Raw genomic sequence first — 17274 nt, 5'->3', positions numbered from 1 at the left:
TTAACTTCACTTGTTCCCTTTTTCTTCCACTGAAGACAGTTAAAAAAAAAGAATTAGATAAATTCATGTAGGATAGGTCAATCAATGACTTTTAGTCCAGATGGCCAGAGAGGCAACCCCCTGCTCTGGATGTCACTAAACCTCTGACTGCCAGAAGCTGGGACTGGACAACAAGGGATAGATCACTCAATAATTGCCTGTTCTGTTAATTTTTCCCTCTGAAGAATCTGGCACTGGCCCCTATCAGAAACAGGATACTGTGCAAGATGGACCATTGGTCTGATTGACCATCTGACCTGGGATGGTCTATCATTTGTTCTTATGTCTTAACATCATGATAGGTGATTCCCTAGCCAATGAGAGAGGATGAGGAGAAGGGTGTGTTCTAAACCCCACCTCTGTCAAAGAGTTCAGTCCCCATGTCCCCTGGAGCAAGACACCTCCTTCTGTTTAGAGGGTTCCCAGGTGGGAATCCTTTACTGCACCTAAGGCATTTTTTAACAAAAAGCTGGGGTGCGGAAAGGAAGAAGGAATTCGAAGGAGGAGACAACACAACTTTTATCCCAATGGTCAGGGTAATCACCTGGGATGTGGGAGGGCCCTGCTTCAAGTGCCTGATAAAGAGAGAGGATTTAAACAGGGGATCCCCCCCCACCCATGTGAGTGCCCTAACAATGGGGATATGGGATATGCTCATGAGGGTCTCTCTCTAACTCTCCTGTTCAATCCTAAGTTCCTTTTTGGACCTAGTCCTACCTGAGAAATAAACCTATTGGCTCCACTATTTATTATAATTAATTATTGGAAAAAAAATCCATGAGATTTTAGTAGGGTAAAGTACAATAAGATAACTATTTAATATCAGTTGTTTCAACAAATTAAAAACAAACCCCCGAGAAATCAATGGATACAGAGATTTTCATAAAATTGGTCAGATACTCAGCTGGTATAAATTAGCCATAGCTCCCCTGAAGTCAGTGGGCAAGATTAAACAGATATGGAGAAAGGAGAGAGAGAGAGAAATGCGTGAATGACTCTACAGCCTGGTGGTCAGAGCACTCACTATGGATGTAGGAGACCCAGGGTCCAGGCCCCTGTGCTCCAGTGACTCTTTTACAACTTGTCCCAATGACTTTAATGGAGCCACACTGATTTAGAGCACCTGAGGTTATCACAATGTGACCATCAGTTACCTGACTTGAGAATGTCTCAAACATAAGTTAGCCATAGTTCTCTGGTCTTGGATTTTTAAAAAAATATATATTTAATTTAAAATCATCAGCACTACTTGAGAAATTTCAATTTCCCCAACGTTTTCCCTAGAGCTATTTTCACCTCCTTGTTTTTCAGGCTGTAGATGATGGGGTTTAACATGGGGGTCAAGATGCTGTATTGGATGGAGAATATTTCATCCAGAACCACAGAGGAGACTGAGCTGGGTTTTGTGTACTGGAAAAAGGCTGTCAGGTACCATAAACCAACCACAATAAGGTGGGAGCTGCAGGTGGAGAAAGCTTTACGCCTGCCCTCCGCAGACCGTATCCTCAGGATGGTGGAGATGATGTAAATGTAGGAGATCAGCGTGAGGAGGAAGGAGGTTGACCCAAATATCACAACAGAAGTAAGAAGCACCACTTGATTGGTGAAGGTTTCTGTGCAGGATCGTTGTAATAGAGGAGGGAGTTCACAGCTGAAATGGTTGATTTCATTGGGCCCACAGAAATGCAACTTGGAGGTAAAAACAGTGTTAAGCAGGGCATGGAAGAAGCCTATTGTCCATGCCCCACTCACTAGCTGAACACAGATCCCTTTGCTCATTCTTTCCATGTAACGCAATGGCTCACAGATAGCAGCGTAGCGGTCATAAGCCATGGCTGAGAGAATGAAAATTTCAGCACCAATTGAGAGGAGGATGAAAAACATCTGGGCAATGCAGCCATTGACAGAAATAGTTTTGTGCTCTACTAGGAAGTTCATCAGCATATTAGGCACCGAGACTGAGGAATAGCAGATATCAACAAAGGATAAATGGAAGAGAAAGAAGTACATTGGGGTGTTAAGATGAGAATCAACTCTTATCACCACCATGATCACTATGTTACTACCCAGAGTGATCAGGTAAATAACTAAAAACATTGAGAAGAGGAAAATCTGCATCTGTGAGTCACTGGAAAGGTTCCGGAGAATAAATTCGGTCACTGTGGTTTGATTTTCCATTGATATTTATTAGGGAAAACTGTAACCTGTAATACCAATAAATAAATAAATTTAATTTAACAGAACATAAGTGAACTAAAATGGCATGCGGACATTATCTGTTCAGTTGGATGAATGCAGAGAGCCCTATTCTATCCTGTACAATATATATATTTAAATAGATTTTAAGATTTTAAGATTTAGAGAAATAGACAGCAACAAACTGGTTGGAATTTGTGTGTTGTACAGAGACAAAATGAGACAGATAGGGGCCGAAGTCCTGTTGTGTAACTGCCACTTCTAGCACCTAAATTGCAGAATCAGGCCCGACAGGTATTCACAAAATCCCTGCCAGGCTGGGACTAAGGGACAGCCTGATGTGGGCCTCGCTTAGCCTCTTCTGTTGAATCTGTTCCACTGTGGTTAAATAATTAAAGTAATTGAAGAAAGGGGACTTGATCTCCTGCATCCACGGTGAGGGCCCTAACTAGCAGACTATAAAGCCCTTTGCTCACTTGCTGTTTCTCTCTGGCCTAATAACTCTTTCATCTGTCCCTCTAACATCAGCAGCTGTTTGTACTCCAGTTGGGCATCTGGCCCCTTTACTCCAATGGAGCTATGGCTGAGTCACACCCACTGGGGATCTGGCCAATTCTATAAGTACCTCTTTGTCTATTACATTTTGTAATTTTTGTACAGCAGTGGTTTTTGGCCTTTTTTCATTTGTGGACTCCTAAAAAATTTGAATGGAGGTTCCAACCCCTTTGAAAATCTTAGACATGGTCTACGTACCTCCAGACCACAGGTTCAAAACCACTGTTGTAGAGTATTTAATATCTATAGTATATAATTGGATTCATCCCTATTATAATATCTAGGATTTCTAAAATAAATAAATAAATAAATAAATAAAAAAACATCAGGGACAGAGAAATACTGGTTTAAGACCCAGCATATTGTATAGACTGACAATTCAACCAAATAGAGAGAATACAGACAACTTGATAATTATTTTAAATGCCATAGAGGGGGCCTCTGAAGAGCTTAGCTGTATGACAGGCTCCTCCATTGGCAAGATGTATTGTGTGGAAGCAGGTAACTTTAGGTGGATATCATGCAGCTGTCCAAACTCTCCAAGGAAACCAGAGATAGTTTTCAACAAAAGAGTGAAAAGGACTCAGTGCAAACCAAGACGTGATCTAAGGTTGGATTTTGGCAAAACCAGAACAGAGAGCCTTGAGAAAAATGAATGCTCCAACACTGGAAGGAAAGAAAACCCGAGAAAATAATGACTGAACATATACTCACCGGACAACAGAGCTTAATTGCAAAGAGGAATATTTACAGAAATGGAGATTGAAAGCCTGAAAAGGGAAATGAGTCATGTTGACCCACCAGCAAACATTTTGGTAGAAGCAAATAATACAGGACTAACAGAAACCACAAATGGAAGAGAAATTGAGGACAAATATGAGTGTAGCAGCTCCCAAAGAAAGTACAGGAAATATGAGGGATGTATTGATGTATATGATATTATATTTAAAGAGCAGCACACAGCCTGGAGATGAAATATCAGCTGAATTAAAGGATGTGAGAGTTAGGAAGGAACAATGTAAAGAGAAGCTCATCACTTAGTGTCATGGACTCGAAAGATTTCCCACAAAGTTCTTAGTATCAAGAGAAGAGTCACTTCAGAGACCCTAGGAGATTTTGATCTGATTAATGTTAAAAACAGAATAGGAAAACTAGAGAGCTAATAAATGATGTGGGAGAGTGTCAGCACTACCGGAAGGAAATCTGGTCTGAGGATGTACAATATAATCAGACAGCAGACTGGATTAAAAAAGTGAGAAAAAATTAGAAAGCCACAGCACAGAGGAATACACAAAGACCAAAGAAAGAAAAAGATGAAGTACCGAGAAGAATAAAAAATGGAAAGTCACTCAGACCAGACGGGATGCATGGATTCTGGCTGAAATGCCTTACAACACAGATTGATTGTTTGCTTGAACAATTCAATAAATGTCTGAAGAACAGATTTCCAAGATGGATAGTAACAGAGACAACATTCCTGGTACCAAAACAATAAAAGGAGGAGGAGGAAGCGGCCGCAGTAATCTATGAATTATAGACCAAACACGGTCAGTTGACCAACTACATGGAAATTTCTATCAACAAATCTGGCAAAGAAGATCGGGATAGAGCTAGCTTGCAATGGAATGCTGCCTCCTGAGCAAAAAAACTCAAGTAAATATGAAAGGGACAAAAGACCAACTCAGGCTTTCCAGGAGGATCACAGAAAAAGTTAGATGGTCTCATTCTTTGTTTTGTATCTTTTGTGATCCATGAATGTGGGACTCTCCACACAAATAAAGTGTCCAAGGTTCATCCAAAAATCATCTCCTTTCTACAACAATCTATGCTTAACTGGAACACTTGACTCTACCTAAAAGGGACTCTTCGATGAGGTCCAAATTAAAAGAGAAATATTGCAAGGGGATTCCTTAGCACCAGTGCTGTTTGTTGTAGTGATGCTGCCGCTGACATGGATGATTGTTGAGATAAATTGTGATTGTCATATCTGCAAAGATCAACAACCAGTTAATTTGTTAGACATGGGCAAGCTGAAACTACAGGAACAGTCACAAAAAGGAGCTACAGAGATTGATGATGTTTGGAAAAGTTTGGTGAAGATCTAAAGCTACGGGTTGGCTTTTGTGACTGTGTGTCAGCATCTGTAAAGATGTCCAGACTGGAACAATCTGATGACATACAAGTTACAATGAAGGATCTATCCATGATATCTCAGTCTGACCCCTACAAATATCCTGGAATGAGGGAAACTGTCAGAGCTACTATATAAGAAACTGAAAGAAAAGTGAGGAAAGAATATTACAGATGTATAGGAACTATTCTATGGACAAAACTCAAGTCTAAGAATTTGATCTGAGCCATTAATAAGTGTGGGATGCCAGTAGTACAGAACATTGCTGGAGTGATCAAGTGGAATCAAGAGGAGATGAAAAAAAATGACATCCAAAGAAGACAACTGCTGGTGATGCCTATTGTATTGCATAGCAATCAAGCATTAACAGAACATACATCCCACAATGTGATGAAGGAAAACTCTGCTATCTGTGGAAGAAGCTATTGATAATGAAGACTACAATATCAAAATATGAGGAGGAAACCTGAATAAAGATAATCTGGTTACAATAACAAGCAATGACTGAGCTGCATCCAAACACACAAAAGCATGAAAGAAAGGAGAAAGCAAATTGCTGAAAAAAACCCAACAACAATAAATAACTAAAAGACTTGAAAGATTTACACAGAAATCAATGCATTGACAGTGGTCAATAGAGATTGAACCTAATGGTGACAGAAGATTAATAAATTAATGGCTTGCAGAAGGATCTCTCAAAAAGAGAGACAGATCTTCATTATGAGGGGACAACTAAAGTCGTTAAGGCTTTATTATGTAAGAAGTAAAATGGACTGACAGAACTATTCCCCGAGCCACAGAATGTGTTGTCAAAGGAAGAGGTGGTAGAGCATGTGTTAAGCAACTGCTAGAGCCTATCTGGGAGAGAATATATGAACGGACACATTGAGGTTGCCAAGTGTTTGCACTGGTGACTGTACAAATCCATACTTGCCACTAACTATGTGCTATTACGAACACCAAAGTGGAAGTGCTCTAGAGAATGAAGAGGGTAAGATTTATGGTATCTGGCAATTGTCACAGACCAAATGGTGTGGTCAAACAGGCCACATATAGTTGTGGAAAAGATAACAAACAAGCCCATGTTAATTGATGTTGCAGCGCCAGGGGACAGAAACACAAAAAAGAAACAAGGAGAGAAGATGGGGGAGTATGAAGAACTCTGCCTCGAAGGGGAGCAGTTATGTCAAACTAGAACATAAACAACCCCAGCAGGGCATGAACAAGCAGCTCAAGAACGCGTTAGGAATGGGAGACATCATGGCTAGTGACCACCAGAAGACAACGCACTTAGGCACTGTGATAACATGAAGGAAAGTCAAAGGAGCATGAATGAATTTAAGCACCTGAAATGCAGGAATACTGAAGAGGGTTTAACAAGACTCCTGACTACCCAAACCTACAGAGTCTGTTCAGCCAGGATTTATTGGTGAGATACATTTTAGACAACAGCTTTCTTCTTTTTAAGCTTAAAGGTTTAGTATATTGTGAAAGTTATTTCTTTCTTTCTTTCTAAAATCCACCCTATGTAATACTGAGAGAAATTAATAATGATCATAATAAAGGAATGTGCACAGAAAACTATCTAGGCATGCTGACATAATTTGAAAAAGGGTCTGATTGAAAATTAATGTGATTTTTGTGTCTAAAAATCTCTAAAGTTCCTTTGAAAGTCTGATCTAATGGGGCTTTTGACTCAGTGTTCTGCAAGTCTGAATATCAGGCTGCTCATACATTAGAAAATCTGTTCAGCTCTCTTGGAAGTGAGTGGCTATTTTAACATTGATTTTTAGTGGAAATGGAAATGAAGCCAATGTTCTGTGCAACACCAAATCAATATTTAAACCCAGTTGTCTGCCAGAGAGCAACTGAATCTTTTCCCCATTATCGGCTCATCAGACTAATGCCCAAGTAAAGGAATCTTACACTAGAACCTGAATGTCACAGGCAGATTCTGTGCAAAGTGAACTCCAAAGCTAAGCACCATCTCCAGAGAATCCTCTGCCCCCAACCTCACCACCCCCTAACAAACACACACTATTGCTAACATGCACCAACTGATCTCATTTGTCTCAGAGTTGTTGCAAGCAAGTACGGTGACCAGATGTCATGATTTTATAGGGACAGTCCAGATTTTTGGGTCCTGTTACCCACCGCCCCCTGTCCTGATTATTCACACTTGTTGTCCGGTCACCCTATAAGAAAGGAAGAGAGCTGGGTGATTCATATTGTATCTAGGTTGCCAGCAACGACCTCTGTGCTGTAACTGACAGTTTGAGCAGTGTGTTGCATCCTGGTAGAAGTCAATGGGACTCTGCAGAGAGACCCACCCCTAGATAAGTGGAGCAGCATCTGGACCTTTTAAATTGAAAGATTAAAAGGAATAAGAATATGAATTAACTCACCTGCCTTTTAAACAGAGATTATAGATATGGAGAGATCAACCTGACTTGTGATTTTCTCCATTTTCTTAGTCAAATCAATAAGTAGGTAGGTAGACTACCTAGTCTATCTGCATCCGGAATAGAGCATCTCAAGACATCCAATAGGTCTATGGATGTGATCCTTGGACCCTTCACCCGGAGCAGTGAAACCACTCAAGATATGTAGAGTTATCTGTGGTAGTGGAAGAAAGAGCCCTTCCTGAGCTGCCTCCAAGATTAAAGCTGATTTCTTGAGAATGGTTTAAATTCTGTTTTGTTCCCCTTGGGACAAGATCCCTGAAGATCACTCTCTGTAACAAGCTACCAGTTACACTGGGTTGGGTCAGCACTCAAGCAACTCTCTGGAGTGCCAACAAATGAGAGCAATGAGACTATTCACGTAGCTGAAGATGCATAACTTAGATCAATGCCGCCACCCCTCTGCCCCCCCCCCGCCTAGTGTAGATCAGGCTTTAGGCACTGAACTCCTTGGGAGTGGCGGGACTTAGCACTTCTTGGCTTAGCATCTCCCACTAGCTAGTTTAGGAGGCTGCCTGCCCACCATCCTGGCTTTTGTGGATCCCCTTCTTAGGTATCTCTCTCTCCCACCCGTCATTGTATAGGCAGCTGGGGGGCCAAGGTCAGGCTTTGTGAAGGGCAGTGATTTTCCCAAGTGCCTAAAAGTTAGGTGTTGCAACACTCAACAACCTAATGTCTAAGTTCTTCATGAATCGAGCCCCATGAATCTATCCAGAAGAGTAGGAAGCATGATGGATCGGGCCCTTAAAGTTTACTGTTGAAACTTGTGAGTTGTTATTTTGCAATAAGCAGAGCAGCTGGTTAAGAGGGAGATTTCCTGAGGTTAGAAGTTTCCCTCTCAGGCCCATTGAGCATACATCCAGTTTTTGGATCCCCACCTCCTTCCATTTCACCCCAGTTACAGATGATCAGGGGGGCCCTGTGAGCTCAGGGCCCTGGTCCAATTGTCCCCTCATTCCCCCCTTCTCATCAGCCTGACCCTCTGTTACCTTTTTTCCCCTCTGAGGTCTAAAATTCAACTCTATTAACTTGGTTTTCTTTAATTTCTAAGAGTATATATATATGTATAATTAACTTTTCCTTGCCAAGGAGATCTCATCTTCTCGTGCGCGGCATAAATCAGGTTAATTTTTGGCAATGGATCTCCAACACAGTGAGCCAAGTAGGAGAGCAGAATTGGGGTGTCCTCATAGGCAAATACAGTTCTCTTTAATGAGAGAACTGAGGTGGATGAGGGGGAGAGAGAGAGAGAGCGGCAAGACGGATGGCAGAATCCATGTCCCACTCCCTGAAATCCTGAATGAAGAGGTCATGTCAGAGATTCCAACTTGACATACACCATCATACAGATCAATGGATCCTTGTTTCCCCTCCACTCATTTTCATTCAAACAAAAGTAAGTTATAAAGAAGAAAATGCTGCATTATCTCATCTCAGCCTTCTTCCACCTTCCTAAAGCTGGGTTATACAACACCTACCACCCAGGCAGTTTGTGAGTAGCAATGAGTTAAGCTGCATGGATCACTTTGAAGATGAAAAGCCCCAGGGCTCCAATCCTGTGCAAGTGAGGTCCATGGGAGTGTTACTATTTAGTATGGTTGAGAATGAATGCCAAAGGCATTCAGGTGCCCAAATCCCTGATAAGTCAATGGGAGTTGGGCACTAAATTCCCATTTGCAGTTTGAAAATGTCAAACTGCCAGGTTTTCTTTAGTTAAACTTTAGATCAGCTTTCTGTTTGAAACTCAGATCTTCTGAGAGTTATTTATGGACCACACTGCGATACCCTAACTCCCAGTGAATAGGATTTTGCACTGCTTATTTCAAGGGACCTACTGGCAGAATAAGGTATTACTCTGCTAGCAAGGTCATTGCAGAATCTGTTAAATATTTAATGGTGGAAGGGGTTGGGGGCTCTTGGACACTAATTAGTGTATGTTTTGGCCAAGATTGTCAAACGTGATTGGTGATTTCAGATGCTGAATTTGAGATGCCTGTACGGGCCCTGAAGTACCGAGCACCTTTCTTTTGAAAACTGGGCCAATTTAAGCTGGAGAGCTAAAAAAGCAGGCATGCAAATTCACGAGTCATGATTATGAAATATTGGCCTCTCTTTCTTAAAAATAGAGCCCTTCATTTTCATTGTTTACCGAAAGCCTCCAAAAGATCCCTGGTTTTGAAAAATCAAGTATTCGGATTTTTCTGATTTCTAGCTGGATCTTCTACCTTCTCTAACTCCCTTGATCCAGGTCCCTGCTTGCAGACACCCCGCCAGATAGCACAGCGCACCTGTACAGAAGAGGGTAACTGGGGTTGATGGCTGATGCAACCACACAGAGGGGGAATGAGGTGGGCAGAGCGCCTGTGGAGACCACCGACTGCTGTAGGGAGTGGGAGGGTGCATGCATGAGTAATGCCTCCCCTCCTGAAAATGGCTCCTGTGAGTTCTGAGCAACCCCTCTGCCTCTCCCCCTCCCCCTGTGATACGTCCCTGAGCCCAGCTTCTCATGGGGCTGTCACTGCCTGGAGAGGAGCCCCAGGGAGCAATGCTCATGATATGGGATGGAGGCTAGTGAAACCGCTTAGTTCAAGTGTAAGCCATGCCTGCTCAGTGTGACACTCTGTCCCCCTCTACTGGTGGTAGGCAAACTACAGTGTGATGAGTCTGCTACAGCACTGGCTGAGAAAGGGAGAGAGAGGGGGCTTTTTTAGCTCCGGCAAGAGAGGCTCATATATTAATGTCCAGAGGACCAAGTTTGATCTCTGATCCTGATGAGAAACCCAAGGGTGTCAGCATTGCAAGTGGTGGCCTGTATGGAGAACTGAACTGGGAAGTCTCTGATCTCGGGATGGCCTTCCCTGGCCAGGGAAGTTCTGGAAGTGTCAGCACTACTGCTCAAGCTGACGGTTTGGCCTATGCTACTCGTGACTAGGCCAACTACAGATTGACGTGCCTGCTACACCACTAGCCAAGAAAGCAGGGCCTTTCAGCTCAGGTGTTTGTATCCCAGGTTCGAGCCATGTTAGTGTTATTCAAATATAATTGTACAAGTCACCCACAGGAAAGTGTTTGTGTTTTAAAAGAAGATGCTTTATGTTTGTAATGGAGGCTCCAGATAATGGTTTTATTAAAAAAAAAATCACCTCTGACTTTTCTTGATTTGCTACATCACTGACAATTTTAAAATCAAGTTGGATGTTTTTCCACCTGCTTCTCTCACTTTATTGCGGTTACCATTTTTATAGGACTTTAATTATTGTGTATATAGTACCCAAAACCACTGCACTGCGAGGCCTGAACAACACAGTTATACCAACCTAATTTCCCAGTGTGGACCTGGCCTTGATTTGGAGTGATTTCTGGTTCTGCCCTGGGGTGTTCACAATTCAGCTGCGGTGTATATCTGATTTTTTTTGTCCCTCTCGGAGAGTCGCAATATTCAATGTACTTATCTGGTCCCTACTGTTGATTATGGAAAAAATTCCTAAGGCAGGTAGATTGATAGACAGTTTTTGTATGATACATATACATACATGTTGGTTTGTCAATTCTCACAAGAGTCTACTCTAAGACAGGAATTTGCACTGTGCAGAATCACAGTATTTCTGCTGCCTGGCAAACAAACGTGTCTGCAAGATTCCTCCGTGGCTTTTTTTCCAGCGTGCAAAGGGAAGAAAATAAGAAAGGAAATTTATGCCCCAATGAGAGCAAGAGATATTGGGCCATGTTGCAATCTTATTTACACCATTGGTAAACATGGAGTAACTTTACTGAATCTGATGATGTTACTCCAGATTTGCATAAGGTTAACTGGAGGTTAGAATCTGGTCTGCTATTCCTAATGGTGAGTTTTTATTGCCTGTTAATTTCCAGATCAGTTTTCTAGTGCTGTTTGAGATGATAACACTGCACAAACCTGCTTCCTTCCACACACTGAATATTAAATAACAGAGCCATTATGTCTCATCATTTTCACTTTCTAGCCTCAGTGCTAGAATAGCCTGAATATGCTCCACTGTAATCTGATTGTTCTTTGTAAGTAAGAACACAAAATGGTTAACACAACTGATACAAACTTCATACTAAGGTCAAACAAGACTAACATCTATAGAGATGGCTGAATAATTTAGAGCAAGTGATACGTACAGTGATTTTTTCCATTTTTTCCATGAAGAACCACACAATGTTCACAAATGCACTCATTCAAAATTACTCAAAGAATTTCAATAAATATTTGACCACAGGTGGCTCACAAGCAATCTGGGTTTATTACATTTTTATTCATTGTGGGGACTTTTTTTCTAAAGTGCTTCAGTGGCTGAGGAGCCTAACCTTGTAATAATGAGATCCAAGGGCAAGAAGCTCAAATTCAAATTAATAATTTGGCACATCTTTTTAACAGTGATGGTGATTAACTATCAGAACCAACCTCAGACTGGGTGCCTTCCTGGAGGATAGGATTTAGTTCAACATATGTTATTAGACTCAATCCAGGGGCAACTGGGTGAAATTTAATGGCCCCTATTATACAGGAAGTCAGAATAGAAGATCTAATGATCCTTTCTGGGCTTAAAAATCGATGAATCTAGGTGCCATGGAAAATTAATGGAATTTAAGCTTTCAAGTCATTTGGGCACTTTTAACCTATCTCTGTCTCTATTCTAATCTATCTCCCCTGTGTCACTGGCCACATGGCAGAGAGAAGAGAAAAGGATCTTACCCCTGCAGCTACCTCTAGGCAAATGCAAGCAAATCCAGGGTCAGCCAGTCTGAGGCAACCTATCTGGGTTGAGACAGTCAAGAGCTGTTCTATAGCAACACCATAGAATATATTTCCCTGAATGAATCACAACAATACCAAGGGGCGTGGCTTTTGACCCGTGGTCTGTTTAAAAAAAAATGCAGCTCTTTAAACAAAGGAATGAACAGTCAAACACTGTGTATAACACAAGTTCTTATAGTAATATACCAGCCTTTAGCTTGCTTTTTAATTCTTTTCCAAAAGAAAAACTGCTGTAAAAAAAGCTTTAAATTTACACACTTTATACAAAGCACACACACAGGCTAACTTAAAAGAAAAATTAGCTTATGTAAAACAGTTAACACTTTATACCAGAGATTAGAAGGCTTTACCCTCACCCCCGACTCTTTTTATTCTTCTTTTTTTAAATCAAAACAGTTAAATCAAGTAAAGTTTTAACAAACTTTTAAAACGCCAATCAAAAGAAACATATCTGTAGATAGCTTTATTTACCAAATGTATATAAAGTTAGCAAACATCCTTATTTGTTTTAAGTTTTGTACAGAATTTGTTATCTTTTTTACAATATGCCTTTACCCTTGATCTTTAAAAATGGAAGAAAGACCCTCATGAAAGTTACGGCTAACCTTTATATCAATATCTCTAATTCCATCTACTTAAAGTATGTTTATAGTTTTTACATTTATTGGAAATTAGCACCCCTTGACTTTAGCTGCAAGGAGGCCTTTTAATTTAAACTTTATAACACTGCTTTACAGGATATCCTTTGTACAGTGTGAAGATTTTAGGATGATCGTAAGGTTCCCACCATTTACAATAAAAGCTTAAAAAGACAAAAGCCATATGGCTTGAGTAATTGCATGAAGGAGTAAGATGCTGCCCCTCTCACCCATGTTATCCGAAGCTGTTAACTTCTGCAACAAAATACTTTTTTATTAGAAATAAAGTTATATTTGCATGCTTTTATATTGGATCTAAACATAACACTAGGCAAGCAACATTTTGCCACAAAGAGACACCCCTGTGTCATGAAGCTTTTCTCACTGTAGGAAGGAGTAAGGTAAAGACAGCCCCCACTCACTCCTGTTATCTGAAGAAACATAACCCCCACCCCTTTTTTAAAAAAGCGTTATCTTTTTCAGTGAAAAATTTTGTAATCATAGGATTACAATTATATAAATTGATTAAAAGCTATACTATCACAAATTTTACAAATAACGTAAGCATATTTTTACATTTTAAAAGGATGCAGTTTATTCAACTTCCATAACTAAATAACTATCATCTCTATCTTACAGGAATGTAAATTGTGGAGACATAAGTTCTGGGAGAATAGCAATATTATACAAACCCCACATGTAAAGAAGGTAGTACAATAATAAAATACAAGATAAAAGGACATGTTATAGCTTTCTAAATGTTTAATAGAGCTTTCAAAAATAATATTAGCTTGCTTTTAAGAGTTTTGCCTAAACAAATTGACCAGAATACAAAAGACAACCCAAGAAAACTGCTTTGCCTTAAATTGTTAAGAAATCCAGGGTGCAGTAAAAAAACCAAAAACACATAATTGATTGGTTTTATTATTGTGTGTGTGTGTGTGTATATATATATATATATATAAAAGACAAAAGCCACAGCTTGAGTTAAACTCAAGTTGGGCCTTGAGCTAATGTTGCAGTTAGGGGTATGTCTGCACTGCAATCACATGATGTTACTGCAGCTCATGTAGACACACCCGAGTCACCTTTAATCTATCTAGCTCAGGTATGCAATGGAGCTGCCGCAGCCTGTGCTTCAGCCTGGGCTGTAGCAGCCCACCCGGAACACTGTGAATTTACTTGCATGGCTAGTCTCAGCTGAAGCATGCGCTGCCGCAGCTTTAATGCTCCAGTAATTGGTAGCTAGAATAAAGCTTTCTGGGGCCTGTCTACACCAGCTGAAATCACACCCAAAGACAAGCCTGTAAATTCAACCCCAAATGTGCAAACTTAATGAGACAGGTGTGAAAAAATGAGGAGAATGGCTTAAAAATCATGAGAGATTAATTTAGACATTTACTGGCATTTTTTTCTCAGAGCCTCTTTTACCTCTTTGTTTCTCAGGCTGTATATGAAGGGCTTGGCCATAGGAGTCAGAATGGCGTAGAAGACAGAGAACACTTTGTTGAGGTCTCTGAGCGTGTTAGGTTTTGGGAGCAGATACACAATGATCAGGGTCCCATAGAAAATTGTCACCACAATGAGGTGAGAGGATCAGGTAGAAAATGCCTTTTGCCTCCCGGTGGTGGAAGGGATTCGCAGGATGGTGGAGATGATACACAGGTAGGATGTCCCAGTTAAAGCAAATGGGGGCAGGGTGAATAAAGCAGACAGAATGCTAAGTAAAAGCTCCACCTGGTAGATGTCGTTGCGATAGAGATTTATTATTTGTGTAAATTCACAGAAGAAATGATCAATTTCATTGGGGCCGCAGAAAGTTAATTGTAACATCATAAGAATTACTGTGGAACTAGCTATCAACGCTCTTATCCAAGACCCAGCTACTAGCTGGAGGCAGAAACTGCCATTCATAAGGGTTGCATAATGCAGTGGTTTGCATATCGTTAGGTACCGATCATAAGACATTGCTGCCAGGAGATAACACTCAGTGGCTGCAAAGAAGCCAACAAAGTAACATTGTGTGATGCAGCCACCAACAGAAATGGTCTTGTCCCCAGTCAGGAAACTGACCAGCATCCTGGGCAGGAGGGTGGAGATGTAACAGGCCTCCAAGCAAGCCAAGTTCCCCAGGAAGAAGTACATGGGGGTGTGAAGGTGCTGATCAGTCACAATTAGCACAACAATGAGGATGTTCCCAGCCATGGTCACAATGTAAATCACAAGGAACACCAGAAATAGAAGAGTCTCCCGTTTGAGGGCAGTCCCAAATCCCAGGAGGATGAACTCTGTGAGGGAGGTTTGATTTCCCTGTTCTGTGTCTGCCATGGCGGAAATGAACCACACTCTTCAAGAAAACAAGAATGTCATTTATTAAATATCAATATCACGTTGTCAATTTACATGCATTAATGTTCAAATGCTCCCTCTCCTTCAGGTCACCTGCCCAAATACTGGGCTGAGCACACAGGCGGGGGGCTTGGAGTCATATAATGGAGACTTATGACATCTGAGAGTGAATGAGAAAAATTGACATGAAAAGATGCTGCTAAGGCAAGCTGAGATTTGTGTAGAAACCCTATTTTTTTCTGACTGGCAACAGAATAAGCCTTGCTCCATTCACTCGGCTCCCAAGAGCTGACACTAGTGGTGTGTAATGGGAAAACCAGATCACCAGGAGGAGTCTGGCAAATGAAGTTGTAGACACTGGATTCCCTGAATTCTCACAGCCTCTTTTGGGCTGGTAAAACACCCCACAATTCTGCTGGCTGTGAATCGGCTTGGTTTGGACTTCTGAAGCTTCCTTTCTCCCTGACAGAAACTAACTCACCATGAGTGAGGTTGTGCCATTCCAAACCGTCACCTCCTAAACCTTTTTAAGTGGTCATCATTTGATTTCATTTGTGCTCTACTATGCAGATCAGTTTTTAGGCTGCTTTGTGATCATCGCATATTAACTTTTAAATTTCTCTGCCAAGGGATATTGTTGATTCAAACTGCTTAGTGACATTCTGAAAATTGAATGATCTTCTCGCTATTGATTATATAGGCTCTGAATACAGAGATGAGGCAGTGACCTCTGGATTATGGTCTAGAGTGGGACCTGAAGTTGGGGCTTTGGGTGACGGCATCTCAAAGAGTTTTCCTCTGCCTAGAGCACCACATCGGGGATTCTGTGGGCCTGATTTTAGTGGAAATCTGGCAACTGAAAGCATCTCACCTCCCCATTATCATTGCAGTCATCAGCCAGAGAAATGGCCATAGAGTCATTTATAGAGGAAATTCGCAGTCTCTTTATATGGCCAAGCACTCATTGAGGATAATCTACATAAGAGATAATACTGCAATACATAAACTGGGATTCTAATTGAAGCCCACACCTTGGCTAGAGAACTCAGTTGGATGCCAATTGATAATTTTCTGATGGAAATGTTGATTTATCAAAATCAAAACTTTCTACTGGGATGTGACGTTATCAAAGACATTTAGTTTTACATATAAATCAAAATAATAAAATAAATTAAAATGAAATAAAACACTATAAAATTATAAAAAAACAGAAATAAAATATAAAATATAAAAATTAACATTATAATAAATACGATAAAAATAAAAATAAAGCTATAAAACTATAAAACATAAAATTAAAATATGAAATGGAAAAAATAAAAATGTAAATATATTAAAAAGAAAAAATAAACAAATATTTTCAAAAATGGAAAATTTAAAAAAATAAAAATTAAAAAAATAACATTTGAAAGTAAATAAAATAGAAAGAGTAAAAAAACAAAAAGTCATAATTGAAGTGTAATATGCTGAGAGAGAGTGGAGGATCACTTAGTCCCTGATTATGTGAGCAAGAAGTATCTTGGCAAACATCTGAGAGAAAGTGTGCTTGGTGTCACCTCAGACGCCGGGCCCATCCCATCCAAGATCCCATCTCCAGCTGTGACCACCCCGGATGCTTCAGAGGAAGGAGACCAAAAAAATCCCCCAAAACAAAACCCCTCCCAGAATACATTCCCAGAGGATGTAAACCCTGAAGCATGAGCTTTAGGAACCTAAGACATAAAGCAAAAGTGAAGCCCAGGGCTGCTAAGCCGTGCCTCCCACATCTCAGGAAATGCAATCATACAGTTGCACTCATGAATGTATCCACCTCTCTCTTAAAACTAATTAAGTTTGTGTGTCCCTATAGCTCCTATTGGAAGGTAGTTCCAGAATCTCACCCCTATGTTGGTGAGAAACCTTCTTCTAATTTCCAGCCTGCATTTGCTCATGGCCAGCTGTATAAATTTGTTTTTGTCCAACAAGGAGAGGGAATTAGGAAGAGGAGCTCCACCATAACTTTTATCCCAGTGGTTATGCTGCTCATCTCGGATATGGGAGACCCCTACTTCAAGTGTCTGATGAGGAAAAATGATTGAAATTGCTAGGATTTTTCAATAAAGAGAAATGAGTGTGCCTGGA

The 17274-nt window shown here is 40.6% G+C and overlaps 2 protein-coding genes across 2 annotated transcripts; both read right to left on the bottom strand.

Moving 5' to 3' along the window:
- Positions 1 to 1284: 1284 nt before the first annotated feature.
- Positions 1285 to 2217, bottom strand: LOC120383837 (olfactory receptor 5V1-like). The gene has a single exon (XM_039502115.1). It carries the CDS (start codon positions 2215 to 2217, stop codon positions 1285 to 1287), a length of 933 nt encoding a protein of 310 aa, XP_039358049.1.
- Positions 2218 to 14400: 12183 nt separating this feature from the next.
- Positions 14401 to 15132, bottom strand: LOC120383631 (olfactory receptor 10A7-like). Its single transcript, XM_039501798.1, has one exon. The coding sequence runs from the start codon at positions 15130 to 15132 to the stop codon at positions 14401 to 14403; it is 732 nt and encodes a 243-aa protein (XP_039357732.1).
- Positions 15133 to 17274: the final 2142 nt, after the last annotated feature.

This window comes from Mauremys reevesii, linkage group 15 (genome assembly GCF_016161935.1).
Source record: "Mauremys reevesii isolate NIE-2019 linkage group 15, ASM1616193v1, whole genome shotgun sequence".
In the NCBI taxonomy this organism is placed as follows: domain Eukaryota; kingdom Metazoa; phylum Chordata; order Testudines; family Geoemydidae; genus Mauremys; species Mauremys reevesii.
The sequence above is the reverse complement of the archived record's forward strand: the minus strand, read 5'-3'. Positions and strand labels throughout refer to the sequence as shown.

Excerpts from the sequence above, each read along its gene's own strand:
- LOC120383837 (XM_039502115.1), bottom strand. The coding sequence starts at position 2,217 with ATGGAAAATCAAACCACAGTGACCGAATTTATTCTCCGGAACCTTTCC.
- LOC120383631 (XM_039501798.1), bottom strand. The coding sequence starts at position 15,132 with ATGGCAGACACAGAACAGGGAAATCAAACCTCCCTCACAGAGTTCATC.